The 27,389-nt window shown below is 38.3% G+C and overlaps 4 protein-coding genes and 1 long non-coding RNA gene across 9 annotated transcripts; 2 read left to right on the top strand and 3 right to left on the bottom strand.

Annotated features, from left to right (window-relative positions):
- Positions 1–11: 11 nt before the first annotated feature.
- Positions 12–6,369, bottom strand: LOC141900124 (ER membrane protein complex subunit 1-like). 2 transcript variants are annotated; one of them, XM_074786877.1, is made up of 22 exons: positions 6,253–6,369; positions 5,708–5,835; positions 5,546–5,617; positions 5,239–5,344; positions 5,032–5,157; positions 4,686–4,923; positions 4,370–4,600; positions 4,065–4,163; positions 3,884–3,980; positions 3,685–3,801; positions 3,538–3,593; positions 3,307–3,453; positions 3,036–3,200; positions 2,776–2,940; positions 2,551–2,685; positions 2,370–2,460; positions 2,178–2,291; positions 1,968–2,080; positions 1,672–1,882; positions 1,370–1,454; positions 1,134–1,282; positions 12–1,055 (listed from the first exon to the last, which is right to left on the bottom strand). In XM_074786877.1, the coding sequence occupies exons 1-22, from the start codon at positions 6,360–6,362 to the stop codon at positions 895–897; spliced, it is 2,916 nt and encodes a 971-aa protein (XP_074642978.1). In that variant the 5' UTR covers positions 6,363–6,369; the 3' UTR covers positions 12–894. The 2 variants fall into 2 exon arrangements, with proteins under 2 accessions (XP_074642978.1, XP_074642987.1); XM_074786886.1 differs by having other exon boundaries at positions 3,307–3,438.
- A 97-nt stretch (positions 6,370–6,466) lies between these two features.
- LOC141902032 (polycomb protein eed-B-like) lies at positions 6,467–9,287 on the top strand. Of its 2 annotated transcripts, XM_074789678.1 has the most exons (12): positions 6,467–6,605; positions 7,016–7,177; positions 7,273–7,365; positions 7,455–7,520; positions 7,592–7,717; positions 7,797–7,878; positions 7,962–8,053; positions 8,169–8,299; positions 8,402–8,510; positions 8,595–8,747; positions 8,839–8,912; positions 9,010–9,287. In XM_074789678.1, the coding sequence occupies exons 1-12, from the start codon at positions 6,525–6,527 to the stop codon at positions 9,143–9,145; spliced, it is 1,305 nt and encodes a 434-aa protein (XP_074645779.1). In that variant the 5' UTR covers positions 6,467–6,524; the 3' UTR covers positions 9,146–9,287. The 2 variants fall into 2 exon arrangements, with proteins under 2 accessions (XP_074645779.1, XP_074645771.1); XM_074789670.1 differs by having other exon boundaries at positions 8,402–8,747.
- A 275-nt stretch (positions 9,288–9,562) lies between these two features.
- Positions 9,563–19,512, top strand: LOC141904109 (tuftelin-interacting protein 11-like). 3 transcript variants are annotated; one of them, XM_074792637.1, is made up of 18 exons: positions 9,563–9,591; positions 14,742–14,789; positions 15,139–15,251; positions 15,338–15,498; positions 15,612–15,700; positions 15,830–15,887; positions 15,970–16,182; positions 16,316–16,469; positions 16,605–16,767; positions 16,850–16,972; positions 17,063–17,210; positions 17,297–17,481; positions 17,571–17,767; positions 17,852–18,070; positions 18,174–18,380; positions 18,452–18,597; positions 18,689–18,760; positions 18,977–19,512. In XM_074792637.1, exons 3-18 carry the CDS (start codon positions 15,143–15,145, stop codon positions 19,151–19,153), a joined length of 2,421 nt encoding a protein of 806 aa, XP_074648738.1. In that variant the 5' UTR covers positions 9,563–9,591; positions 14,742–14,789; positions 15,139–15,142; the 3' UTR covers positions 19,154–19,512. The 3 variants fall into 3 exon arrangements, with proteins under 3 accessions (XP_074648738.1, XP_074648724.1, XP_074648730.1); XM_074792623.1 differs by having other exon boundaries at positions 16,307–16,469; XM_074792629.1 differs by lacking the exon at positions 9,563–9,591 and having other exon boundaries at positions 14,692–14,789; positions 16,307–16,469.
- Positions 19,513–19,784: 272 nt separating this feature from the next.
- LOC141907115 (charged multivesicular body protein 2a-like) lies at positions 19,785–22,131 on the bottom strand. Its single transcript, XM_074796688.1, has 6 exons — positions 22,025–22,131; positions 21,625–21,798; positions 21,175–21,354; positions 20,883–21,013; positions 20,455–20,516; positions 19,785–20,363 (listed from the first exon to the last, which is right to left on the bottom strand). Exons 2-6 carry the CDS (start codon positions 21,796–21,798, stop codon positions 20,215–20,217), a joined length of 696 nt encoding a protein of 231 aa, XP_074652789.1. The 5' UTR covers positions 22,025–22,131; the 3' UTR covers positions 19,785–20,214.
- Positions 22,132–26,292: 4,161 nt separating this feature from the next.
- Positions 26,293–26,818, bottom strand: LOC141909703 (uncharacterized). Its single transcript, XR_012619802.1, has 3 exons — positions 26,770–26,818; positions 26,458–26,535; positions 26,293–26,339 (listed from the first exon to the last, which is right to left on the bottom strand). It is a non-coding gene; the product is annotated as an uncharacterized LOC141909703 (long non-coding RNA).
- Positions 26,819–27,389: the final 571 nt, after the last annotated feature.

The raw sequence follows: 27,389 nt of genomic DNA, 5'->3' as shown, positions 1-27,389 counted from the left end.
ACAATTCAGTGAATAATTTATTTCATATAAAAAACATCTGCAATTGGACAGCCCAATCATGTGTAACATTTACACACTCCTGACATCATAATTTACATCAATCATTAAATATACACAAAATTACATGCATCAGAGGAGAAAGTACAGCAAAGTGACCATGTGTATTATCGTCCAGAAAATGAGACATATTATACACAATTCTCTTTTAAGAAATGAAAAAGTTGAGTGAAAAATCATATGTAACTCCTCAGTGAAGAATCCAGTCAATATAGACAACATATACCCGTACCCTTCCACCAATATCATGGATTTAAACTATCGTAAAGCACACACAATGAATGATTATTGAAATTAAACATTCCTTAATTTTGACCCTTGCAATTATAAAAGGATTGTCAAAACTATAACGGGTATATACTCAGCAAGGATGGGACGAAAGATTAGAGCTGCAAAAAGATTATGATTCAATTAAATATTACCCAACACGTGGATATTTCTTTACTTGGGTTTCTTTACAAGTTCTTTCACTAAAAATGGATTTAAAACCAAGAAAAAATGTCCATATTCTGTGGTTATAGAAACCAAACAAATGCACAGACACTGCTTAGCCTAAACAGTTCTAAGGAACATAAAACATGCAGAAGATGTAGTTTTTTTTAAAGAATGAAACAAAAAGTTTATGAATGTTCCATTGAATTCATCATGAAATTAGAGTCTAAATCTAATGTTTAGAAAACTCTTTTTTTCTAAATTTTTTCTAAAACTTTTGACAAATTTTAATAATTAGCAAACAGCTATGAATACATTCCGTCGGACATGGTACACATTATATGTCAGTGGATATAACAAAATTACAAAAGAATCATGACCAAGAAAAAAAATAATTCAAGTACTTCATTTCCAATTTCTGTTTAACGCTTTTCTAACGGCTAGTTTTTGAGTAAGAATGGAAACTATAATCATACTCATTAAAACGCTACTAATAAAGAAATAATCAAAGTCATCCTTTAATACATCATACATTTTTGACGGCGCCACTCTGGTGAAGAATAAATCTGAAACAGAGATAATGAAGATTACCTAATGTTGTAAGATAATAAGATTTGTTTACCACCGGCGAGTTTAACGCTTACCTAAACCACTTGCCAAGACTAGACATGTAGATTCGAGACCTGCTGGTGCTGTGTATATATCCCTAACATTGTACATTGATAAATTATAATTTATTACGTTTTCAGTCATGACTGGTAGTTCTGGAATGTATGGTAGCACGCCTTCTTCCCTGAAACACCCAGAAAAATAAACCATGATTCAAGTGAATTTACATGATGGAATAAGAAAATATAATTTTATTTTTCATTTGTTTTACCTGTGTTCAGGGGTCGGAGTGACAGGCCTCCTGGGGTCTAAAAATGCTTTCGGCATTTGAAGAATTGACCCTATATTCAAAGCCACTGCAATATGAACACAATCAATGATCAAAACTACATTGAAAATGTGTAAATGAATATAAATGTACAGTTGAAACCGGATTTCTCATCATCAGATAATTATTTTTGACTCCCAATTTGCATCATCCAATTCAATTTACTAAGTGTAAATTATTGTCATTGGACGAGTCGTCAATAGAATGACTTTAGTGTTTTTGACTGCATGTACATTCGTACTTACTCAGAATATGTTTGTCAGTAATGCCTTTTTCTGTAATAGTCACTGTCATAGTTGACACTCCTGTTGGTAAAATGTAGGCTTGTCTCATCGTCAGCGGCACTGGTGGTGGACTGAATGACGAAAATGCTGTAGAGTTGCTTTGTTTGTTTCCTTCAAACAACTCCAGCACCGTTATTTCGTTTCGCCTGTTTTTCTGGTTCCAATAATTGTACTGTAAATAATAATGACAAAATGCATCCAAAGCAATCTTTACCATAAAACACAGTTTGTCATTCTGATACTCATAAATAACTTACTATAACAAAGTTTTCAGAGTGAGCTATGTTTATGGGACCCATAACTCTTTTATGATTTACACTGAATACCACATTTCCGTTTACAACATCTACTAAATACAGGTTCAAAAATCCTGAAAATCAGAAAGAAAAATTAATGCAATGTTAACAATAACAGATATGCATAAAGGCCTAGCCTTTTCTACTCTGATTATGGCATTCACACCATACCTTGTTTAGTGCTCTCATCAATGCCTTCAGCTGCGATGACTACTGCATTAGGATTCAGATATTTGTACAAGACACTTCTGTCACCAAGTACTCGTCCAAGAGAATGTACATGCTCTGCAAGAATGAAATACCTGCGGTAGTAAAGATACAGTTTCTTGTGTATTGGAGAGCAAAAGAAATCCATTTAGTTACCTGAAGATCGCTTTGCAACAACGTGTGTTATTTTCTGTCTTTCAGAACCCAGATTCAACCTCCACAGCTCTTCTGCATTTATCTCCTGAATCTATCAGGTTGAAAGAAATAAAGAAATGCCGATGCAAATGGTTTTCTCTATCAACAATGAACGAAATACTTGAAATATTCATCAGCAAACCTTTCTCTTGCTTTTTCTCTTTGGCTTGACGCCGTATCCTACAATCAATCCGGTAGCAGATTCAACAGTGAATAAATAAATAATGTTCGACTGGTCAGCAACTTGACGTTTCATTTCTTCGGGATAAACATGAACCTACGCATGAAAGAAATGAAACTATCATAACGAATCGTCAAATATGAAACAAATATGAAACAAATAGAAATGATTTTCAATAGCACTTACTTTGAGGTTCGTATCTAGAAATATAATTCCTCTGAGGAAATGTTCATCAACTTGCGCAGTCAATGAAACCTGCATAGCTTTAAAATCGAACACCTTCAGACCCTGCTTGTTGATCGATTCACCTGTTATTGGGTCGAACGTGAATACTGCGCTTTTACCGCTCAACTAAAATAAGGAAATATGTTTACATCTTACCAATTAATTCATACATCGAAATACAATAAATTGTCAATAACTGCTAAAGATGGAGAAGTACGTACTTTGTCAATACCAAGGATTGTGGCTTGCGGAGGATGTGGAAAATGGGCCGTAGTTCTCTGTACAAACAGTGGCATAGTCGGCCGTCCATTCCTCTCAAAAGTTCCAAGATATGGGAAAAAATGCCGCCATACAAGTTTTCCAGTTGGACTGTACATGCCATACACCTAAGGCATATGTATTTTATGCAGTATGATATTATGCAAATTCTCATTTAATTCATCTAAAGGCAAATATTCAGCAAAGAATCTACTGGACAGTAGTGAGCTATACCTTTCCTGCTGCGGAGACAAGAATGATCATTTTATGGAGACTGAAATCATCCCGGGTCATATCTAATTCATCATCCTCATCAGTTTCATCAACACCTTCGTGATGTTTGTGACTGTGAATTTTGTGCTGAAGCTGTTGAATAAATGTCTGAAAAAGATGACGACGAATGTATCTAACATCTAGGTTTGCATACTGATAAATGTGATTGATGATTTCAATACCAAATCATACCTTTACTTGTGAAAGTTGGGTACAAATTCTTTTGAAGAACAAACTAAATACATCAGCTAAAGAAACACGTAATAAATACTAAATAAATAGATCTCGTAACGATGCATGACAGTTTTAAAAGTTTAATTAACATGGATTTGAGCAAACCTTCATGAGACCCGAATTCATCTTCCATTTTAGCTTGATTTTCCGATACTGGAAGATCGACCATTTTAGCGCTTATAACAGAAGCTAGACCTTCTTCACGGGTCCATGTAACTTTACCTAAAATAACAAACCAATAGAATTAGGGCGTGATCAGATTAAAATCAACGCTGCTTATATCATATCATGTCGAAAGATTTACCCGATTGTTGTAACATTGTAATAGAATGATCTTTGCATAAGATGAGATACTTATAACCAGTGCTGCCATCTCTTTTACGGAATGACAACGTATGGACCTGAAAAATCAAAAATTGCCTTAGCATAATTTTCATTAAAATGTCGACGTAGGCCTATCAAAAGATGAATTCGATTATCTTCACCTGTTCCGGGTCACCATGGTGACTAGCAACATGCAGCTCTTGATTGAAAGACTTAACATCCTCTCTTGATTCAAAGTCAAATCCAGTCACTTTAACAGACTACAGAACAAACATGAATTAAATGAATGTTACTCCAGGTAATTCAAACTTTACTACAATAGGACCTCCATAAAATGTGACATTATCGTAATTTTGCTATATCAATGGGATCATGATCTGACAAAAAATGAAGTAGATACTGAGATTCTTATACTGAGTTGTGAGTTGGGAAACTGTATTGATGGTTGTAAGAGTAAATAGAAAACCTCGGCTGAAGTCCTGCGAAGTGTAAATATAACATCCGTATCATCCTCCGTCACGACTTGAACCGCTAATGCATCGGGCAGATCTTTAACCAATGTAAGTTTTCCATTGTTCAGCGTAAGAATTGAGATTCCTTTTGACCATTGGATCGTTATCATTATGCTTTGATCCGAAGTCTTTAGCACGTTCAAAGATTTAACTTCATCTTCAGAATGATCGCTGACTCCTAGTTCCTGAAATTCAAAATGAATTGACACATCTTTTCTTTACAGATTTGATACATGATCAATGTCATTGAGAATGATATCAACTGCTCACCTGAAGTGGGGTTCGTACAAATGCGTTATAGAGGATCTGGTTTTCCACGCAAAACATCTCACCCTCAAACATCTTACACTTTGAATTAGCAGTCAACCATGGGTCAGAATGTGGTTTCTGAGATGTAAGTTGCCCTTTTTTATTGTATGTTACAACATACACTTCAGATGCTGAGGAAAACCCAACCACAACAAGATCTTGACTTTTACTGTCAATGAGCTCATATTGTACAGATTCACTGAAAATAACGCGCACATTCAAATTAGATTTTACATTACATTCATTTCTTAGCTGTATACATTAATCGCTAGGAGAAATACATAGTACATGTATAATATGTAAGTACCTTTTTGGAAGGCTAGCATCCCATACTTTGTGTCCATTGGAAAGACCAAGTATAGTAACTTTAGAACCATGCAGAACAGCAACAGAATCATCAAAGCTTTCGACACCGAATAACGCTGCTGAAGATCTGTAAAATATTGCTCAATTGATCAATAACTCATTATTCCAAAATGATCATTGGTGAGTTAATCTCATTCATTTTAGATACCGCTTTTTTGCATTTTCCACTTCAAGACGATATTCCCAATTAATGTGTCCCGTCGTAGTTTGCCAACTCCGTACGAATGTACCGCCTCCATGTACTGTTATCAATGCTATAATAGAATAGATGAAATTGTAACAAATTTAATGCTGTGACCAAAAACTTCAGGAAATCTATTCATTTGTTTATCCGATTTTATCATTGCTGGTTCCTTCATCAGAATTTAAGTCAGGGGCCTTATGGTATTTATCCACCGGTTATTTTTTGAGCAACTGGCCCCTGAGTTTTAGAGTAAAGTAAAGGTTATAGATACCATTGGCATTTTGAACATGAATCATCGCATCAATTCTTCCTTTATCTCCATCTTCAAGTAGAGATCTCCATCCTGTACAATAGCAATTAGAATATAACATTCTGAACTAAACATCAATATTGAAAAAGGATAAGTGATATAATTATTCACATAAGTATTCACCTATTTGTCCATTTCTGGCGTTCAAGGAGGCTAAAACATTTTGTTCGGTAGCTACTAATAGACTTCTTCCTGTTTGACTAGTTTGTTCGAATGTTACAAATGAAACTTTTCCAACATACTGTTGACGCCTATAAATGAAATTTGAAAAATTGCAATTAAAAGTAAGAACAAGCAAAATGGGACAAATTGACGAATCATAATTATTATATCATAAATGCTAAAAAAAAGTGGTGCCAGGCCAAGGGCTAATTAAATTAAGCTCCTTCATCAAATACAAGACTATGCTAAAAAGAACAGACACTGATGCCAGCGGTGGTAATATAGTTGAGTAACAAGATAGGTCGGGCAAGGCTTATATATGGTACGGAATAGTGTCGAATGCCTCGATAATTGCATATTGGAAATAAAGCGCATCTGAATATAAAACGGTTCATTTCGGTACTTAGGAGTTTTCAACGAGAATGACATGCATACTGCTGGTCTTTCGATCGACTCCAGGAGCAAATATTAACTCAAAAAAGCGTCGAATCATATAAATTTCATACCAATCAAATTTCCCAGCTTGATCTTCGTACAAACAGTAACACAGGAGCGGAAATATCGTCAGAATGAGGAGAAATACAGAAGGTAACGTATGCCAGTTGGACGCTGCCATTTCGATTGCAGCTGTACTAATAATTCAATTCCGGTTATCACGGCATCATCGAACTCGCGCGATATCTGAAGCGTGTGGAGCCAAACATTTTTACACGGACAGCCGCTAAATTTAATTTCATTCTTAACTCGGTTTCTGCGCGTTATTTCTATACGATAAAATATGGAATCAGATGAGAACAATCCCGTTAAAAAAGGAAAAATTGAGAATGTTGTAAACCAAGAAATTTCAGGGGATGAAATGGTGAGAGGAAATTCCGATAGTTGCACTAATTATCTACACAAACCGACCGAATCCTTTTTAGGCCCCGAGTTGAAGTTGTTTAAGATAAAGAAAATAAGCAAATGAACATGTCTTGGTTCTGCCCACTTAAACCGTCTATGGATAGAAACTCTGAATAACTCCCGCCCTCGTCTCATATAAGTTATACATGCCACTGAATAATTTTTGGATTTAAAAAGAAGAAACCTACCCTCGTCTCCCTGGATAATATAAAAATACAAGTTTAATGAGGTATTTTTTATTTTAAAATACCTCATTACAAAAAGATTCGCCCGCCTTGTCGTGTCTAGAAAAGAGCTTTGGATGAGAAACAAGGTATCAACGTTGAAGGGCATAATCAAAAGAATTTTACTTATACTTATGATCTGTAGGAAGAGTCTGGTAGCGTTGAAAGTACGTCCAATCTGTCTCAAGATGACACTAGTTCTCGCAGCGGTACTCCTACATTGTTACCTGGTAGATCTAGAAAGCGAGGCAGAGGATTGATTTATAAACAGCCAAAACTTCAATACAAATGCACGAACTATGTGAAGGTATTGCCTAATTCAATCATTAATTCCAAAAGGAAAATATTTATTCTATCTGCTATTTTTCACTTGCATGATTTTGTATTTTTTGTGTCTTTCAGGAAGATCATGGTGCACCATTATTTGGTGTGAAAATCAACTATTACAGCAAACCTGGGGATCCTCTGATTTTCGCCACTGTTGGAAATAACAGGGTATGATTTGAAATCAAATTCTGGAAAAGCAGGGTACCTAGTTAATTGAACATGTGGTTTGCTCATATTTTATTTCATGATATTTTTAGACAACAATTTATGAACTCTTGGAAGGAGGAAAAATGAAGTTATTACAAGCCTATGTGGATCCTGATGTATCCTTTATCATAACCTCTAAAAATGCGCTGAATCTGCTTCTGAATAACAATTGCCTTAACATACAAAGCCAGAAGAAAGTTTTTACACTTGTGCTTGGACATATGACCAAACTACTGGTCAACCTCTTTTAATCATTGCTGGTGCCCGGGGTGCAATACGGGTTATTAGCCCATTAAATATGCGTTGCATAAAGGTTTGTAATCTTAAATCTTTAAAGTTCTGTCAAATGTTCAGTAAAAAATAGTTATCATGACACGTAATTTTTTTTACAGCATTTTGTTGGACATGGAAATGCTGTCAATGAACTAAAGATTCACCCTAATGACCCGAACTTACTCATATCTGTCAGCAAAGGTAATCAGATGAATAATTTCTAATGATTGGAGCTGGGAAATTAAAAAGGAATATTCTTTAGTCAATCAATGTTTTATTTACAGATCACGCCCTGCGTTTATGGAATATCAAAACCAGTATTTGTGTAGCAGTTTTAGGAGGTGTTGATGGACATAGAGCTGAAGTGCTCAGTGCTGTAAGTCTTTGTATAATTCGTGAATCTACATTTGCCGACGGTGCAGTATATCAATTGATATACATTGTATCAATCGTGTTGAATTAAGCTGGAATTATGCTGATTTTCTTTTTAGGACTTTGATCTTGAAGGTGAACGTATTGTTTCATGTGGAATGGATCATTCACTTAGGATATGGCGTCTTGATAAACCAGAAGTGCAGGAAGCCATTGAACATTCTTATACCTATGATCCAAAAAAAGAGGAGTAAGCTCATTATTCGTTAATTATAGATTTTTTTTTGCAACATGTATCAATCAACATCAAAAATATTGCGAAGAATATTGATATATTTGTCTTGCATTTTAGCAAATCATTCAAGACCGTACCGGTTCATTTCCCTGACTTTTCAACCAGAGATGTTCACAGAAATTATGTCGATTGCTGTCGATGGTTTGGAAAATTGATTTTGTCCAAGGTAGTGATACATTTCATTTATCGAGAGATGATTAAGTTCAAAAGTAAGTTTGAAATGCGCTCATGCTTTAGAATGTCTTTCCAGTCTTGTGAAAACAAAATAGTTTGTTGGAAACCGGGGAAGATGTTTCAGGATTCATTGAAACTAACAGATCCGTCTGTTACTGTGCTACATCAGTTCGAATACAAGGAGTGTGAGATCTGGTTCATGAGATTTTCTATGGATTTCTTTCAAAAGGTCTGTTTGACGAAGTTTCCATCATCAATATCTGTGCTTTCTATTAATAGACCTCTGTATGAATCGATATAAGATTTCTGAATTTTTTCAGATTTTAGTTGTTGGGAACCAAGTTGGACGACTTTATGTTTGGGATTTAGATGTAGAGGATCCTACTTTTTCGAGGTAATCTAACATACCGGTTACATATTGATTTAATGATGATCAGCATTAGTCTGCTGTCTGCGTTATTTAGTATCTATATATATATATTTGGTTTCAGATGTACAACATTGATACACAGTAAATGTTTTAGCCCTATTCGTCAAACACACCTCAGTCGCGATGGTAAAATTATCATAGCTGTATGTGATGACTCGACGATATGGAGGTGGGACAGACTAGAAAAACAAAAATAGTCTTCTTTACTAAAGGATGAAGAGTGTTAATAGGAGTCTTCAAACCACCGCCTGTAGAATTTGTCTTTCATTCTAGCATGTCAAATTGATTTAAAATTTTTTGGAATGAACATAGACCATTTGCATTTTTAATGTTTACTTTGATTGCTTTTAATTCGTAAATAAATGTATATTTTTGTAAATATCTTTGTTATTTGTTCGGGATCAAGGATATCATCATCAGATCTCGCTGTGGAACCGCATCAGTTGAATCTATATATGTCGCTAGTTTTGGCGCTGGCCCGACAAATCGGGAACCTGCTAGTAGGATTCGAACCAGAGTTGTCAGTTGTTATACTACCGTACGGTGCTGCCACCAGTTTGTCAGTCAAACATCCCGCTAGGTGGCTGCTCATCGATTATTTACTTCCGCTGTATAAAAAATTAAAATACGTCCAAAAATTATGCATATGAGTTAAACTGCAGCGTCCCGTGAGAGGACCCGGGCCTGTGACGGGACATGGGTCCTCTCACGGGACAAATGTAGAATTCTTACATGAAACGTCGATTCCAATGCTAGCGGTTTCGAGTCTCAATATTCTTATGTATTCTGTCTATAACGGTTATGAATAAATAAATTCAACTATCGATTGTAATTATTACATTTTCCATTTTGATTTCATTTATAAATACATAAAGGCCTACCGAAAAATTCTTATTTACTGCAGGGCCAGGGGGACAATATGGGGATATGAATGCACGTTTTTCACGCAGGATTTTACAACGGAACCCGCGATTCAAGTTACCGTCCCGTGAGAGGACCCGAATCAACACACTGTCCCGTGAGAGGACCCGATTTTAAATGCTGTCCCGTGAGAGGACCCGGTTCAACACACTGTCCCGTGAGAGGACCCGATTTTAAATAATGTCCCGTGAGAGGAGCCACTTTTAAATGCTGTCCCGTGAGAGGACCCGATTCAACACACTGTCCCGTGAGAGGACCCGATTTTAAATAATGTCCCGTGAGAGGACCCTATTTTAAATACTGTCCCGTGAGAGGACCTGGTTCAACATTCTCTCCCGTGAGAGGACCCTATTTTAAATACTGTCCCGTGAGAGGACCCGATTCAACACACTGTCCCGTGAGAGGGCCCGATTCAACACACTGTCCCGTGAGAGGGCCCGATTCAACACACTGTCCCGTGAGAGGACCCTATTTTAAATACTGTCCCGTGAGAGGACCCGATTTTAAATGCTGTCCCGTGAGAGGACCCGGTTCAACAAACTGTCCCGTGAGAGGACCCGATTTTAAATACTGTCCCGTGAGAGGACCCGATTTTGAATACTGTCCCGTGAGAGGACCCGAATCAACTTACTGTCCCGTGAGAGGACCCGGTTCAACACACTGTCCCGAGAGAGGAACCGATTTTAAATAATGTCCCGTGAGAGGACCCGAATCAACTTACTGTCCCGTGAGAGGACCCGGTTCAACACACTGTCCCGTGAGAGGACCCGATTTTAAATACTGTCCCGTGAGAGGACCCGAATCAACTTGCTGTCCCGTGAGAGGGCCCGGTTTCAAATAATGTCCCGTGAGAGGACCCGATTTTAAATACTGTCCCGTGAGAGGACCCGATTCAACACACTGTCCCGTGAGAGGACCCGATTTTAAATAATGTCCCGTGAGAGGACCCTATTTTAAATACTGTCCCGTGAGAGGACCTGGTTCAACATTCTCTCCCGTGAGAGGACCCTATTTTAAATACTGTCCCGTGAGAGGACCCGATTCAACACACTGTCCCGTGAGAGGGCCCGATTCAACACACTGTCCCGTGAGAGGGCCCGATTCAACACACTGTCCCGTGAGAGGACCCTATTTTAAATACTGTCCCGTGAGAGGACCCGATTTTAAATGCTGTCCCGTGAGAGGACCCGGTTCAACAAACTGTCCCGTGAGAGGACCCGATTTTAAATACTGTCCCGTGAGAGGACCCGATTTTGAATACTGTCCCGTGAGAGGACCCGAATCAACTTACTGTCCCGTGAGAGGACCCGGTTCAACACACTGTCCCGAGAGAGGAACCGATTTTAAATAATGTCCCGTGGAGAGGACCCGAATCAACTTACTGTCCCGTGAGAGGACCCGGTTCAACACACTGTCCCGTCAGAGGACCCGATTTTAAATACTGTCCCGTGAGAGGACCCGAATCAACTTGCTGTCCCGTGAGAGGGCCCGGTTTCAAATAATGTCCCGTGAGAGGACCCGATTTTAAATACTGTCCCGTGAGAGGACCCGATTCAACACACTGTCCCGTGAGAGGACCCTATTTTAAATAATGTCCCGTGAGAGGACCCTATTTTAAATACTGTCCCGTGAGAGGACCTGGTTCAACATTCTCTCCCGTGAGAGGACCCTATTTTCAATGCTGTCCCGTGAGAGGACCCGATTCAACACACTGTCCCGTGAGAGGGCCCGATTCAACACACTGTCCCGTGAGAGGGCCCGATTCAACACACTGTCCCGTAAGAGGACCCTATTTTAAATACTGTCCCGTGAGAGGACCCGATTTTAAATGCTGTCCCGTGAGAGGACCCGGTTCAACAAACTGTCCCGTGAGAGGACCCGATTTTAAATACTGTCCCGTGAAGGAACCCAATTTTTAATACTATCTCGTGAAGGAACCCAATTTTAAGTACTGTCCTGCGAGAGGACCCGGTTCAACACACTGTCCCGTGAGAGGACCCGATTTTGAATACTGTCCTGTGAAGGAACCCAATTTTAAATACTGTCCCGCGAGAGGACCCGATTTTAAATACTGTCCCGTGAGAAGACCCGATTTTAAATACTGTCCCGTGAGAGGACAGGTTTCTACCCGGCCCCGATTTAGTTACTTGAGTCCTTCGCCGTTAGTTGGCTGGATCCACTGTTCTAGGATTGGTAGACCTAATGAAATTGTCCACTTTGTCAATGTTGAGTCCCATGTTCATAATGATAATGTATTTTTGCCATATATAAAAATTACAAGAAATTATTATTTCAACAATATGCGTACAATGATGACTGGATGTAAGAAACTGATTTTCCTATTTGAACATTTTGAAGAGGTCTTCGGCATCGATTTAATGGCAGCAACCAGGAATCATTGATCATAAGGCGTCTCAAAAGAAACTGATTTTCCAATTTTTAGAATGGGTTTATATACAAAGTTTCAGGTCGTTTTTAGTTATGGTCGATTAATAAATAGTGATGCATGAATGGAAAAATGAGTGTTAAACTAGTACACATGTAAACATACTCATGAAAGTAACCGCGTAAAATCCCGTCTCCGAGCACAAGTTACAGCTCATTAACAATGGCATATCTATACAATGGCATTTAACAACGGCATATCTATCTAATAGGCATTTATCGGGCTTCTCTTTCGGCGTAACTTTGTAAACAGTACCATTCACAAATCCATCAACGGTGAAATATGTATCTTAATAACCCAGCAACGTCAGTGGGTGAAAACTGTTCAATTCAAAACACATTTATCTAGTCACATAAACTAAACAAGTCGATGAAAGGTAGAAGCACAATCCCGAGTAGTTAAAAACGTTCGAAGTTAATTTCCCGCGATTATGTAATTTAACTCAAGCTTAATGTCAAACTTAACCAAGAACTAGTTTTTGTAGAAATCGTGTTGAAATCGAATCGGGTCCACTCACCAACTTGAATTGGGTCGGTGAATAACCGGGTCCCCTCACGGGACAGAATTTAAAATCGGGTCCTCACGAGACAGTGTGTTGAATCGGGTCCTCTCACGGGACAGTAAGTTGATTCGGGTCCACTCACGGGACAGTATTTAAAAGTGGGTCCTCTCACGGGACAGTATTCAAAATCGGGTCCTCTCACGGGACAGTATTTAAAAGTGGGTCCTCTCACGGGACAGTATTCAAAATCGGGTCCTCTCACGGGACAGTATTTAAAATCGGGTCCTCTCACGGGACAGTGTGTTGAATCGGGTCCTCTCACGGGACAGTATTTAAAATCGGGTCCTCTCACGGGACATTATTTGAAACCAGGCCCTCTCACGGGACAGTATTCAAAATCGGTCCCTCTCACGGGACAGCAAGTTGATTCGGGTCCTCTCACGGGACAGTATTTAAAATCGGGTCCTCTCACGGGACAGTGTGTTGAATCGAGTCCTCTCACGGGACAGTTATTAACTCTCACGGGACAGTTATTAAAATCGGGTCCTCTCACGGGACAGTGTGTTGAATCGAGTCCTCTCACGGGACAGTATTTAAAATCGGGTCCTCTCACGGGACAGTGTGTTGAATAGGGCCCTCTCACGGGACAGCAAGTTGAATCGGGTCCTCTCACGGGACAGTGTGTTGAATCGGGCCCTCTCACGGGACATCATTTGAAACCGGGCCCTCTCACGGGACAGTATTCAAAATCGGGTCCTCTCACGGGACAGTATTTAAAATTGGGTCCTCTCACGGGACAGTGTGTTGAATCGGGTCCTCTCACGGTACAGTATTTAAAATCGGGTCCTCTCACGGGACAGTGTGTTGAACCGGGTCCTCTCACGGGACAGTGTGTTGAACCGGGTCCTCTCACGGGACAGTAAGTTGATTCGGGTCCTCTCACGGGACAGTGTGTTGAATCGGGTCCTTTAACGGGACAGTATCTAAAATCGGGTCTTCTCACGGGATAGTATTAAAAATCGGGTCCTCTCACGGGACAGTGTGTTGATTCGGGTCCTCTCACGGGACAGTGTGTTGAATAGGGCCCTCTCACGGGACAGCAAGTTGAATCGGGTCCTCTCACGGGACAGTGTGTTGAATCGGGCCCTCTCACGGGACATCATTTGAAACCGGGCCCTCTCACGGGACAGTATTCAAAATCGGGTCCTCTCACGGGACAGTATTTAAAATCGGGTCCTCTCACGGGACAGTGTGTTGAATCGAGTCCTCTCACGGGACAGTTATTAACTCTCACGGGACAGTTATTAAAATCGGGTCCTCTCACGGGACAGTGTGTTGAATCGAGTCCTCTCACGGGACAGTATTTAAAATCGGGTCCTCTCAGGGGACAGTGTGTTGAATCGGGTCCTCTCACGGGACAGTGTGTTGAACCGGGTCCTCTCACGGGACAGTGTGTTGAACCGGGTCCTCTCACGGGACAGTAAGTTGATTCGGGTCCTCTCACGGGACAGTGTGTTGAATCGGGTCCTCTCACGAGACGGTATTTAAAATCAGGTCATCTCACGGTACAGTATGTTGAACCGGGTCCTCTCACGGGACGGTATCTAAAATCGGGTCTTCTCACGGGATAGTATTTAAAATCGGGTCCTCTCACGGGACAGTGTTTAATGTTTCGATTTGATGATATCATTGATCTGAAATAATAAAATTACGAACAAATTTCGATTATTAACATGTTCTTAACATTATTTTGAGTGTATATAGTAACCGATCGAGTGCAGTTTCTTTCGACATTTCGTCTATGAAATGCAAAGTTTTCATTTTCCATCGGGACCTGTGACGGGACAGGGATGTCCCGTCACAGGCCCCAGGTCCTCTCACGGGACATGCTGCATAGCTGCAGTTTAACCTGTTTCAAATTATGATATAATGATCATATAAACCCGTGCTTTCGTAGAATATCAGAAATTAGGTATAGCTTAATTTTGTTTTACTTTCAGGAAAAGGATTCATCAAAAACTGCCTCTGGCAAAACCTATCAATTCTGTCTAATAATGTAGCTTAAAAATTCACATCTTCGAACATAAATAATTAACTCTCATGTCTAAAACGTCTCACGTCTTGTAACGAACTTATTTAAAAGCTAATTTTTTTAGACTTAGGTGGAGAGGGCCCAGTAGTACTCAATTGATACAATTGAAGACCGCCTACACAACGTGGTGTGACCCTTTCTCCTTCTAAACCTGTCAAAATTAGTCATTATTCCCTTCAACAATGGTCATTCTTTTTTTTCATTTTGAAAATGATGTGAACTGTTGAAGAATTATGTCATCCCCTGAAGTCGAAAGGTTCGAAATTACTCAAAACGATCTGGACAATGAATTCAACATAAACAGAAGACAATTTCGTCAGACTAAACATCAAGCCACTTACGGTATATACTCATTTTTCTCATAAATAGATGTAATTAGGTCTATAACAATCCGAGAATCATAATTTTAACTTGTCTCTTTATGTCAGGAATTTGGGCTGATGAAGACAGCGATGATGACCGAGTCGGATTCGGAGGCAAGAAACGTGGCGGTAAAGACTTCACAGCGCCGTTAAGCTTCATCAGCGGTGGTTTTAAAGATCAACCGAAAGAAGAGGACGAAGATGAAAAAGAAGACAAACCTAAAAGCGTAAGAAAACATCATCATGATCTCTTTTCTAATGACATAGCTTTAGAATTATCCTCGAGTTCTAATCCATCTTTTCAAGGTTTTTATCTGATAGTTTGAATTTGTGTTTTTAGGATTCTAGCGATGAAGAGAAAGCTTCATTTGGTGGCGCTAAACAGAAACCTGTCAGAAGATCAGCATTCCAACAAGGCAAAGCTGATAAGTAGGAAATCTTTTCTTTTGATCTATGCATTTGCTAATGACCACTTCATTCTGATTACCTTCTTAGTTATTTTATGCAATCTCTTTGAAGGGCCTTCGATTACGGTAAATGAATTTATTTACATTTTAGGGAGTTTGGGCAATGGGAAAAGCACACAAAAGGAATTGGTCAGAAATTGCTCGCAAAGGTAATTTTTCTGAAAATCATTTGATTACTAATGTTAAGTTGTTTCTACGGGAATACAAGGAACCTATTATTTTCTTTTCTAGTGGGGTTTTGAATCGGGTAAAGGTCTCGGGCCGAGTCACCAGGGTATCGCCACTCCGGTAGAAGCCGTTAAAAGGAAGGGTAAAGCGGCAGTTGGATTCTACGGCACGGAACGTTCAGAAAGGTCTCTCATCGATTTTCCTGTCGAAGCAGATTCCGAAGAAGAAGAAGAAAAAGAGTTTAAACAGAAGTTACATCAGTGGAAAAAAGGCGATGTATGTATTTCATAAAATAATCTATTCAGAGCTGACTTTGAAATTTATGCTCAAACTTTCAAATTATTATCCCAATCCTTTAATGATCTCGAGGCTTGATTTTCAAAGTTAATTCTCAACTTAGGGAGATAAGAAGAAAGCAAAGCCAAAGTATAACTATAAAACTGCCGATGAACTTCTTTCCAATGATGGCGTCAGCACTTACAAGAAGAAGCGACCAGTACAAAGTGAACTGTCAAAGGTGAAAGTGATAGATATGACTAAGAAAGAACAGAGGGTTTTATCTGGTATGTTAATTTCTATTTTACTTCCAGAATCCAGTACCACACAACTGCGAGTCTAAAATTGATTCATTCCCTGGGAACTAAAAAACAACTGTATTTCATAATAATTCATTTTGAATTCGCTGATTGTTTTTAAAGGTTATCACGCGATTCATTCAAGACACGACCGACCTGAAGATGAGGAAGAATTGTACAGCGCATTACAGCATGAGCGTAGGGTGTTCGATATGCCTGAACTGTGCCATAATCTGAACATGTTGGTCGACATGTCAGAGGAAGAGATTATTGATAATGATAGGAAGTAAGTTCAGTATGAAAGAATAGATAGTTAATTCGTTAAGTTCATGCCATCTACATAAATATTTGTATTGAATGGGTTTCAGGTTGAAACATGCTAAAGATATGACGGTGAATCTGAAATTTGAACAAGAAAAGTTAGAAAAAGTACTGGATAATGAGTCCCAACAAATCGAAAAATTGCAGAAAATTTTGAACATCGTCGAAGCGTAAGTTTCTCGAGGAGAAATCATGTTTTGTTACATCTTCACAGTTGAAAATGTTTTGCTAATTTTGGAGGTTTTATTTTCAATCATTAGCTGTGAATCGAGAACAAAAGCAGGTTGTGAAAATCCAATGACAATGTCTGAATGTGCGGAACTGTTTAAGGACCTGCAGAACGAATATTATGAGGAATATAAGATTTATAATTTATCCATGTTAGCTACTGCTCTAGTCACACCAATGGTGAGAAATATATGTTCTAAGAATGAAAGTTACAAGCAAAATCTTACAAATTGTTGATTACAGATAGCAATATTTCTATTATTTAGGTGAAACGGGAACTGAAAGACTGGCAGCCATTGGTGAATCCAAGCTGTGGCATGGAAAGTTTTCAGTTATGGAAGGATGTTTTACAAGATGCTAGTGTGACATTTTCACACAGTGCTGAATCTATGGATCCCTACGACCGATTAATGTGGGAAATATGGATGCCTTTTGTCAGACTAAGTATTCGGTAAGACGCTGTTGCGATCAATAGCTCAATATATCTGAGGTATACATACTCTTTTGATAAGTAAGAACTGATGTGTTTTCTATTAAAAGCGAGTGGAATGTCAGAATTTGCGACCCATTAATTGATTTTCTGGAGAAGTGGATACCTTTGCTACCTACGTGGATCATGGAAAACATTCTTGATCAATCAGTATTTCCGAAACTCAATGAAGAAGTTGATAACTGGAATCCACTAACCGACACAATGCCTATTCATGCCTGGCTTCACCCATGGCTTCCACTTATGGGTACGTAAAACATATATATTAAACCATCTGTTTATCATCTATAACGTTCGAAAGAAAAGTATATTATGTATGAATATTTTTCAGGTGATCGACTTGAACCGTTATACGGACCAATCAGACACAAACTCGGCAACGCGCTCACCAACTGGCATCCGTCAGATCCTTCTGCTAAACTTATACTGAAACCTTGGATTCCGGTGTTTGGAAGATGTCATACTGAAGTGTTTGTATTAAAACACATTCTTCCGAAATTAACTCTGTGTATGCAGGAGTTTATCATTAATCCACACCAGCAAATGTTAGGTAAGTAGAACTACCCGGTAAATCCTTTTCGTTACCTGTAAGTTATTTGGTATATATTCTTCTTACATGCTGATATGTATTATCATTATTCTTATTTTCAAAGACCCCTGGAACTGGGTAATGTCATGGGAAGAGATTATTCCAGCCGTGCACATGATACCAATGTTGGAGAAATGCTTCTTCCAGAAGTGGTTGCAAGTTTTAACAACATGGCTTACTAATAATCCAAATTATGACGAAGTAACAAAATGGTATCTTGGCTGGAAATCTATGATACCTGAAGAATACCTTGCACATCCAAATATCAAAGGTAAATGAATTGTCGTTGAGTGAGTTGGTGATATTCTCATTCATACTTAGCATTTATTTATCAATTTACAGAGATGTTTAATAAGGGCCTTATGATAATGAACAGGGCTGTAGGATCAATGAATCAACCAGGTGCTAGAGAGAATATAGCGTACCTGACTCATCAGGAACGAAGACTAGGTTTCGAATATGCTGAAAAATCAAGGGCTGCACCCGAGGTACATTTTCTTATTCTCAAGGGCTTTGTTTCAAATCATTACTGTATACATTTGAATGGTTATCGTTTAAATATTCTATTTATGTTTTCAGCAACCCGCAATGCAGACCACCCCAGTTGTTGAAGTTATTCCAGAGACGTTTAGAGAACTTATTGAGCAAAAGGTACACAAAAATACTTCCAAAATGATTTATTTTCCTATTAGTATTAAGAGTAGGCAATGGTACTATTACCTTTGCCTATCTGGTATATTGATTATCATTTATTTACTTTGATGTGCATTCATTTCCTAGGTGTCTATTTATTTGTATCTGGGCCTCAGTTAAGATTGTAAAACTGATAGAGATTGAAGTATATACCGGTATCTTGTCTCCTTTCAGGCGCATGAACATGATCTGGCATTTTATCCAATACCCAACAAATACTACAAGGCGAAACCAGTATATCAGTTTGGTAGTGTGACAATTAGTATTGATAAGCGCGTTGTGTTCATGAATGATGGTGGAGGACAATGGCTTCCCGTCTCGTTAGGGAATTTGCTGATTCGTGCGAGGTGAACAATTCACTCATAGAGGATTATAGTGCATTTATTCGTTGTTTGTTGTACAATAGTGGTACGCCACACCGCTGAGCAGATTTAGGAACGAAGTACGTGTCAGAACCGTCGCCAGTAAGATGAAGGAAAATCTGATGCTTGAAATTATATTCAACTAATAAACGCTGATATCTAAACCAGGGACTAGGTCCTCATTGAGGAATCGTGTGTACTAGCACAAATCGTGGATCACATATCATTGTTGTTGTCTATTTCATTATAGAAGAATAATGTAGCATCTCGAATCATTCAATGTTAGTTTCCTGGATAGATCATTGATTGTATGATACTTATAGTAATATAGTTATAAAGCGCTGAAAAATAAACTAGTTCATCGAAAACACTGTCCTAGTGTAATTGATGCGTTGAATTCTGAGATGGACAGTAGGATATAAATGTGGACATCTAGTCTGAATACCAGGGGCCAGTTTTATTGACTGGTATTAACTTTAACCTGGGGGCTAACCCTTCGTGTTAAAAGACAATAACAGTCTATAAAACTGGTCCAAGATGATTTGACTAGTGGTACCCAAGAACAGAACAGTAACCACTTGATACTAGACTATCCGAATTGACTAGTCGATATTGCGAAAGTATATGTACATATTTATTATGTTTATCAATTTACAAACTACATGTATTTTCAACATATAAAACGTATGATGCTTGACTTTGCAGCAAACATTTCTTTACAAAGAGATAACTATGAAACAGCCTCAGCAGATAACATTAGACACGAATCATTGCCTTCAATAATGAATAAATATACCATCAACTACATACATGTATTATGTAATCTATTTACAATATATGTATATAAGTTCAAACAAGATCTTCGAGACAATCATCATAACTCTTTCTCTGTGATTCGCCTTACAACAACAGTCATATGGCTGTCACATTATAACTAAACACAAATTGTTAAAAAGCACAGAGATAGTTCCCTTTCAGACAATCTGTGAAGCTTTGATTTTTCATCATGTACGTGAAGAAGAATTGTCTATCGCACTTCCATGGATTAATTCAAAGTCGGCGAAGATTCTCTAATCTCGCCTCCAAATCAGCATCCGCATCGCTTACTCCTCCAGTGGCACCTCCTCCTGCAGCAGCTGCAGCAGCTGCCGGTTGTTTCGATGCTGGGGTCGCAATTGTTCCACCGGTCGTTGGGATATCTATAGTAAACAATATTACCGATAATTACCTAACTTACCAATAAGATACTAATATGAAAGAATTTATTATGACTTAAATGAATGTTTTTACCTGAGAGCTGGTCAGCCATTTGTAGACCTAATTCGTCTAATACTTGTGAGACAATAGCATCGCTAGAATGAAGCATGAAACACATTTAGACTAGTATATCCATTGTTGAAAGACACTCATTGTTGGTAAAAAATATGATTAATGCGAAATCCCACAATTGATGACTAAAATTCAAGAATTAAAAATTCTTTTGAATACATGAAAATTCTGCTGTTTTCTAACAGGTGGAATGATGAAATACATGTACAGTGAAAAAGTTGTGAGTAAGTGAGTAGGTGAGACTCTAGACTCTTATCAATATTCTGGAGCCAGTTACCCTAACTGTTGGTAAGTTTCAAGTAATCTACACTCACAACTCTGTGTAAGTGGTACCGGCATTTTACAGATAATTTTTTCAAAATCTGTCATCGACTAAATCAATCTCTCACCTTTCATCTTCATCATCCTCATCTCCCATTGCATCATCTATCGCGTCATTCATCATTTCCTCTTTCATGTCCATGATCTCCGATTGTTTTTCGAATTCCATCATGATCTTCTGTATCTGCGGTAGTTTCAACTGAAAATTAAAAAAACATAGATGGAAATGAAATTCTGATAGATAAATTCAGATGATAAGGCTTCAACGAAAAGTTTTACCCACACAAGATTTGGTGTCAACCGAATGAAATAACAAAACCATCACATGAAAGTAATGAATCCTCTTGTAGCAATTTTTACCTGTTTATTCATAGTTTGCATAGCCTTTGTGACACCTTTCATAGCCTGGGCCATGGTATTATTTGACCTAAGTGTCTGAATCTTCAATGAAACCGCTTGAATATTAGCTTTCATCAGAATGAATTTTTTCACATAACGTCGAGTTCGCACCAAATCTTTAGCCATGATCTTAACTGCATCCTAATTTAATTAAAATTAAATAATATATAATATAATAATCAAATAATACAATCATTTTGTATATACCATATATGAAACAGAATACAAGAAAAAAATAGAATAAGAGAATTTGATTTTGCTCTTATCTAGAAATGTACTTTCAGTACTGTTTGCTGAATCCCTGGATCTCAAGACACCAATCAATTTTTTCCGAGGCAAGGGGATTCTATGCAGTTGGAGCGACAGTCATCGCACACAATTGTAATTTTCCTTCTTATAATTACTACTTACCATTTGACCTTCTTTTGCCATCTTTTTTATATCATTGATGACCTTTTTCTCTTGTTGTTCCATCTTCGACCGCTCCCGGTCCAGATCTCTCATCGCGCGAGTCAACAACCGCTGGTTCTGCCGAAGCATTTCCTCCGGCGTTTTCTTGCGCCCAAATAACCATTCCAGTGGCATCTTTCCCATTGAAAATAAGCAAAAATATATCAGATCTTGAAAAGAAGTTATTTCAGGAAGCCACCGCACATTGACATGTCAAAAACTTAATTTTTTTAAGTTCGGGCTGGTAAATATATTCAATTCTGTTTACTTCTTTCTGACACGCAAATCAATAGACCCATTTATGGTTTCTAAATCTAATCCTTATTTCTTAACTTTGTAATCTAGAAACTTCTCAATTTACCTTTACGGTTCGAAGAAACCTACAACTACTATAAAATTCAAAAAGGAACTGTCAAAATTTATTTTCAGTGTTGGACTGTTGACACTTCACACTTGGATGAATCATCAATAGGTAGCGCCACGGTCCGGTCATTGAATTGAATTGGTCACGCGAGTGTGACGAGTCTGAGTTGACTGTGGGATGCGAGTAATCTGGCATATGCTCGCATGCCACAGTATACCCTCGCTTGCCAGGGCCAAATTCGGTTTAGTCGACTAGTGGTCGGAACTAATAACCGAATGCCCTTGATTTTCGAACTATTTCCGGAATATAGTTCCGACTAACGGACATTCGATTTCGTTTAGCTCGACTATAGTCGACTAACTCAGAAAACCGAAGGTGGCCCAGGGTTAAGGCAATTAAACTCCTTAGTGGCTCTCGTGGCTTGAGGTTCTGATAAAATGTGAGTTAGTTACCTAATCGTCGGTGGTAAGCTATCTATAATCGGATGAGCTTATACCATTATATTGTCGTTTGTGAAAATATCCGATCGTGAAACTAAACCACAGACAGGTTACTCAGACTAGATAAAATCATGGAATTCATGGAATTCGTCAAGGGTCTCATACGACTTTACGAATTACGACTTACATTTTACGAGTTACTACTTCCTTACATCACTTCGTTTTACGATTTACCGAGTTTTACGAGTTGACTACTCCAAACCTCACGGCCCGGCCGCGTGTGATTCAACCGGGACGGCTTCGTCTTCGATAAGTTTCACAAAAGTTATACTAAGTTCTGTCTGTTCATTTAAACAAGTTTATTGGATTGTGTTATTGAATTTGTAAATCTTTCTACCGTATATATAATAAAATCGATAAATTTTGGTTTTCCCTCTGTGGATCCCGGGTCGCGGTTCGAACCCAGTAAAATTACTGCTCTGAGTGGTCCTGATGATGATGATGACGTACCGGGGTGTCGCGGGTTCGAACCCAGTAATTACTGCCAGATACAGATTCAGAATGACCCTGGAACCAGTAACCGGCTACCGGTTCGGCTCCCGATTCAAAATGCGAAGCTGGCTACTTATTCGATTCTATTGCGGACAGCGGGTAAACATAATTACGTAACTATGTCTGCTGAAATGAGTGCAACCTGACCTCGGCCACCAGGCTAATCGAGACGTCTGAATTAACACCATGCGTAGAACGATTTCCTCCCGATTGAAAATGATTTTCAATCGGGAGCCGAACCGGGAGCCGGCTACTGGTTCCCGGTTCCCGATTCAAAACCATTTTAAATCGGTAGCCGAATCGGGAACCTGGAACCAGTAGCCGGCTACCGGTTCGGCTCCCGATTCAAAATGTTTTTGAATCGGGAGCCGAATCGGGAACCGGGAACCGGTAGCCGGCTTCACAGGGGTAAGATTTCTACGTGATCGCCGTCTATTGGAATTTGGCTAAACCGGCTAGACAGCTTTTGTCTCACCTGACTCTACTTCAATGAATACACGACCTGGAGAATGCGAATACATACGAATACGAATACTTATTACACTCCATTTGCATGGTATGGAGGGCCAGTATTTTAAAACATAACAAACGCATTTACAACATACATTTACATACTACCCGGAGGGATCTAGCCTACGTCCAGACCTAATTTCATGAATTTAGCCAGCTCTTAAAGTTGGATTTTTTAAAACATCAAGGTTCTGAAAGGTATTTGAATTTAAGTAGTTTTTACGGAATTCTGCAAGTAAGTTAGTCAAAAATGAAATGTAGTTCGTCGCCTAAAACGTACAAGTAAAATACTGGTCACTAAGTCGTCATCAGGTCGATGTATATAGTTTTCAAATCTAATATCCTTCTTATATCCTTGCCTAAAGTTAATGTATAAGGGGTTATTATTTAGCCTAAATTCTGTCTCGTGCGTGCTGGTCACGGAATATACGGAATTTCTTTGGAGGTCCTCGAGTTTACCGTGTCAAGATTTACGAAAGGCCGTAGTCATAAAAAATTGTCTAAACAAATAAGTCAGGGCCGCGGCTCTTTCAGAACCTATCATTCAGATACGAATTAAAAAAGATATCTTGGAAAGAATTGAACTAAAATTAATCATTGATAGACGCTTTACGCTAATGTACATATGATAACGTCCTAACATTCATGATAATTTTACAAAATGAACAGTGGAGGTTTTCATATCAATGTGCTGAAATCACACTGATGGTGGATTTCTATGCTACTACAGTTTAAAGATGATTATATCCACCAGATGGCGAGTGTGATTTTAACGGATTAAAGAGAGTCAGTGAGACTGTTCAAGTTGTCTAGTCAGTTCAGCCAAATTCCAATAGATGGCGATCATAGAATCATTGATAAAGTAGGCAGTACCGGGTTCGAATCCAGAAATTACTGCTTTTGATTTCAGTGGTACCGATGCTGAATAGAGGATGAAAAAGGTGCCCCGGGTTCGATCCCTGAAAAGGCGGAGTAGACGTATTCTGGCTTGTTTTTCGACGCAAAAGCGACGTTAAATAACGCACGCAAGACAAACATTTTCTATTTATTCCGCATTGTTTTACAAACTTGTTAACATTAACAATTGCATGCATTTAAATCCAAAATGTAAATAACGTTGGTCGTCATAAAATGCAAGCATTTTCTCTTTTCAGAAGTAAAACGCACCCGCCATTTTGAGAAATTTTTGGCATGGTAAAGCATCAAATTGAAACCCTCGCACCCACAGGGACAAAAGGATTTTGACCCCAGTATCCTAGGTACTATATATAAAAAGACTTTTTTATGTATAGTACCTAGGATACTGGGGTCAAATTTTTTTTTTGTGGCAAGTCCCTGTGTGCCCACCCAGGGCAAGAACCAATGAATCCTCGCATGCCAGGGAAAGAATGATAACTTCGCATGCCAGGATATGAATCCTCACACGAGGCCTACATGAACAACTTTATCTGAGCACTAGCTAGGGGCCAGTTTCACAGATACAATCAACTTTTTAACTAAATTTGTGAAGAAATTAATGCGTTGCGGTCTCGCAAAAGGCCAAGTAGATGATATTTCTTCATTATCTGTTTTGTTGTTCTTTTCAAGTTCATATATCTATGAAACCGTACCCTACTAGGTAGGATTTGGTTCTTGATGCGGAAGGGTTTCAATCAGTTTTAGATGCTGCAGTTTCGCACACTTCATAAAACTTCACTTTGATTCAGACTTTTTTCATAATATATAATGCATGTTTGAACGCAATTGGTATGTGAAGCTGGACCCTCGGTTCAATTTCTTAAAAAAACTTCAGCAACCCAATTCGAGTTTACCGCCCCAATGAATGAATACTTTTTGAGTAAATTATTTCTATGAAACTGAACCAGTGGGATGTGACGCGCTGCGTGTGCGAAACTGCTGGCGTCTGTATTCATAAATAGAACAACACAGAAAATTCATCTTTATTTCAAACAAAACAGCAGTAACGTCAGTTCGCACAAATATTATAGTCCCATAATAAAGAAAACATGTCGATATTTCGACATTTTGGATTCATTGATTGTGGGACTTTACAGTCTTATAAAATATGTCCATTACACACAGATCACACAAATTTATACATTTACAAATCCAAGTTTTGGTTTCATTGATTGACTTAAAATATGTCCATTTACATTATACATGTGTATCATACAAATCTAATACAAAACCAGACCAATGAACCTGGGTCCGGAGGTACAAACAATTACAAACTAATGCAGTTACAGGGAGTGCGTAAATTAAAACCCACTTTACACAAACTTAAAATGATTAGAAGACAACATTTAGGAGTCTCTCTAGAGACCATTGTCAAATCTGAAGAAACAACTAAAACAGAGAAAAATAGAGAGGGGAAAACAAGTTAATTGAGAAAAGTAAAGCTAGCAGGTGTTAAGTGCTTAGGTTGAGAGGTTTTGTTAGGCATAGGTTGTTCTAGTTATTTCTTCATTTACTTTTATTATTTTGATTCTGATTCTTGATAAATAAATTACGCCTTTAATCTTTTGAATTTGCATATAGCGGGGTTTAAATCATATATTCTATGCCCGAGTCAGGCAATTTATTAGCAAAAATTACGCTATTGTTTTTATATATATGTGATACGCAGTCTACGAAACCATCACTAACAGAACAACTGTCGCCTGCCCACGCCAGCACAATATAATGCCGGTAATATATTTGACTTTAAACTTTAAAATTGCAGATCTCGGAAATAAGTGGCAGCATATCGATCTCCAGGTAGATGGCTGGTCACTGTCCATGTAAAATGGCATATTGGTCCCCACTTCTTCCTAAAATAAGAGAGAAAACTTGCATCTGCAAATATTACGTTGAAAGTGTTCGATTGAATTAACAGTCAAATGGGAATTGTTTTCATGAAATATTTCGGAAACTAGAATTTATGATTACCTTATAATTCTAGATAATTCAACACCATTATTCAATCTTTGATCAGTTTTCAAATTGTTCTATTGGATAAATTTCATGCTGCAATAAATTGTTATACTATGAAAAGAATTAGCAACGTATTTAGAAAACTATAGCAGTCAGAAATTGGGGCTAAATTCTATAAGAAAATCAATCATTTTCAAAATTGTGTTCAGCAGAATTGATTGAGGATTCAGCGTCGGCGGCAGAGAATCACACAAAAATTCTGTACAGAATAATTGATTGTTCGAATATTTTCAAATTAAGAGCACAATGGAGTGATGAAAAACTCACCATCTCTAAGCTTGTATCGGATTAGCTCAGTGCCATCTAGCAGGATTTCACTCCCATGAGTCATAATGTCATGAAGTTCAGAGAACTGATCTGAGAAAATAAACATATATAAGTAATTGAACTGTTAAGTTTTATAACAAGCTAGAACCAGGTACAGAGAAAATTACTTTCTTAAAAGAATAGTTTTTTAAAAGAATAGCTGAACTTCTTCACTCTTTGAAGGTGAATATTCTTAATTTCTCCAGCTCCAATAGTGTTGGGTGTATTGCAATCTGGAAGAGAAAATCATGCCAGAAAATGGTTGATGAAATAAATAGAAACTGCAATTTGTTTGTGTTCGATTGACAGAAAACCCACCAGGTTAATGAGTAGTTTATCACAATATTTTGAGTGTATTCAGATTTCTGAAGTGTTTTATGGTAGCTTTAAACTGCGTCCTCTAGTAAAGCGTTGATATCTGCCAACATTGACCGATCAAACACATCATTTTCTGGACTTGATTTGAAGATCACCACAAATTACTGCAATAAAAATTAATATAAAACTCACCACTTCTGACTTGTTTGATTTGTAGAGCGCAATGTTTACTGCAAGTTCAGCTTGATTTTGGGCCCTTGAAT

This window comes from Tubulanus polymorphus, chromosome 1 (genome assembly GCF_964204645.1).
Source record: "Tubulanus polymorphus chromosome 1, tnTubPoly1.2, whole genome shotgun sequence".
Taxonomy (NCBI): Eukaryota; Metazoa; Nemertea; class Palaeonemertea; order Tubulaniformes; family Tubulanidae; genus Tubulanus; species Tubulanus polymorphus.
This window is presented reverse-complemented; position numbering and strand designations above follow the sequence as displayed.

What these genes read in the sequence shown, in the direction of transcription:
- LOC141900124 (XM_074786877.1), bottom strand. Translation starts at nt 6,362, where the DNA reads ATGGCAGCGTCCAACTGGCATACGTTACCTTCTGTATTTCTCCTCATT. An exon ending in CCCAACTTTCACAAGTAAAG is followed by an intron (nt 3,454 to 3,537) that starts GTATGATTTGGT and finishes CATCTTTTTCAG; the next exon opens with ACATTTATTCAACAGCTTCA. An exon ending in TGATGAGAGCACTAAACAAG is followed by an intron (nt 2,081 to 2,177) that starts GTATGGTGTGAA and finishes TCTGATTTTCAG; the next exon opens with GATTTTTGAACCTGTATTTA.
- LOC141902032 (XM_074789670.1), top strand. Translation starts at nt 6,525, where the DNA reads ATGGAATCAGATGAGAACAATCCCGTTAAAAAAGGAAAAATTGAGAAT. An exon ending in TAAATATGCGTTGCATAAAG is followed by an intron (nt 7,718 to 7,796) that starts GTTTGTAATCTT and finishes TTTTTTTTACAG; the next exon opens with CATTTTGTTGGACATGGAAA. An exon ending in TATGATCCAAAAAAAGAGGA is followed by an intron (nt 8,300 to 8,401) that starts GTAAGCTCATTA and finishes CTTGCATTTTAG; the next exon opens with CAAATCATTCAAGACCGTAC.
- LOC141904109 (XM_074792623.1), top strand. Translation starts at nt 15,143, where the DNA reads ATGTCATCCCCTGAAGTCGAAAGGTTCGAAATTACTCAAAACGATCTG. An exon ending in GTCAGAAATTGCTCGCAAAG is followed by an intron (nt 15,888 to 15,969) that starts GTAATTTTTCTG and finishes TTTCTTTTCTAG; the next exon opens with TGGGGTTTTGAATCGGGTAA. An exon ending in CCCATGGCTTCCACTTATGG is followed by an intron (nt 17,768 to 17,851) that starts GTACGTAAAACA and finishes AATATTTTTCAG; the next exon opens with GTGATCGACTTGAACCGTTA.
- LOC141907115 (XM_074796688.1), bottom strand. Translation starts at nt 21,798, where the DNA reads ATGCCACTGGAATGGTTATTTGGGCGCAAGAAAACGCCGGAGGAAATG. An exon ending in TGCAAACTATGAATAAACAG is followed by an intron (nt 21,014 to 21,174) that starts GTAAAAATTGCT and finishes TTTAATTTTCAG; the next exon opens with TTGAAACTACCGCAGATACA. An exon ending in GAGGATGATGAAGATGAAAG is followed by an intron (nt 20,517 to 20,882) that starts GTGAGAGATTGA and finishes GCTTCATTCTAG; the next exon opens with CGATGCTATTGTCTCACAAG.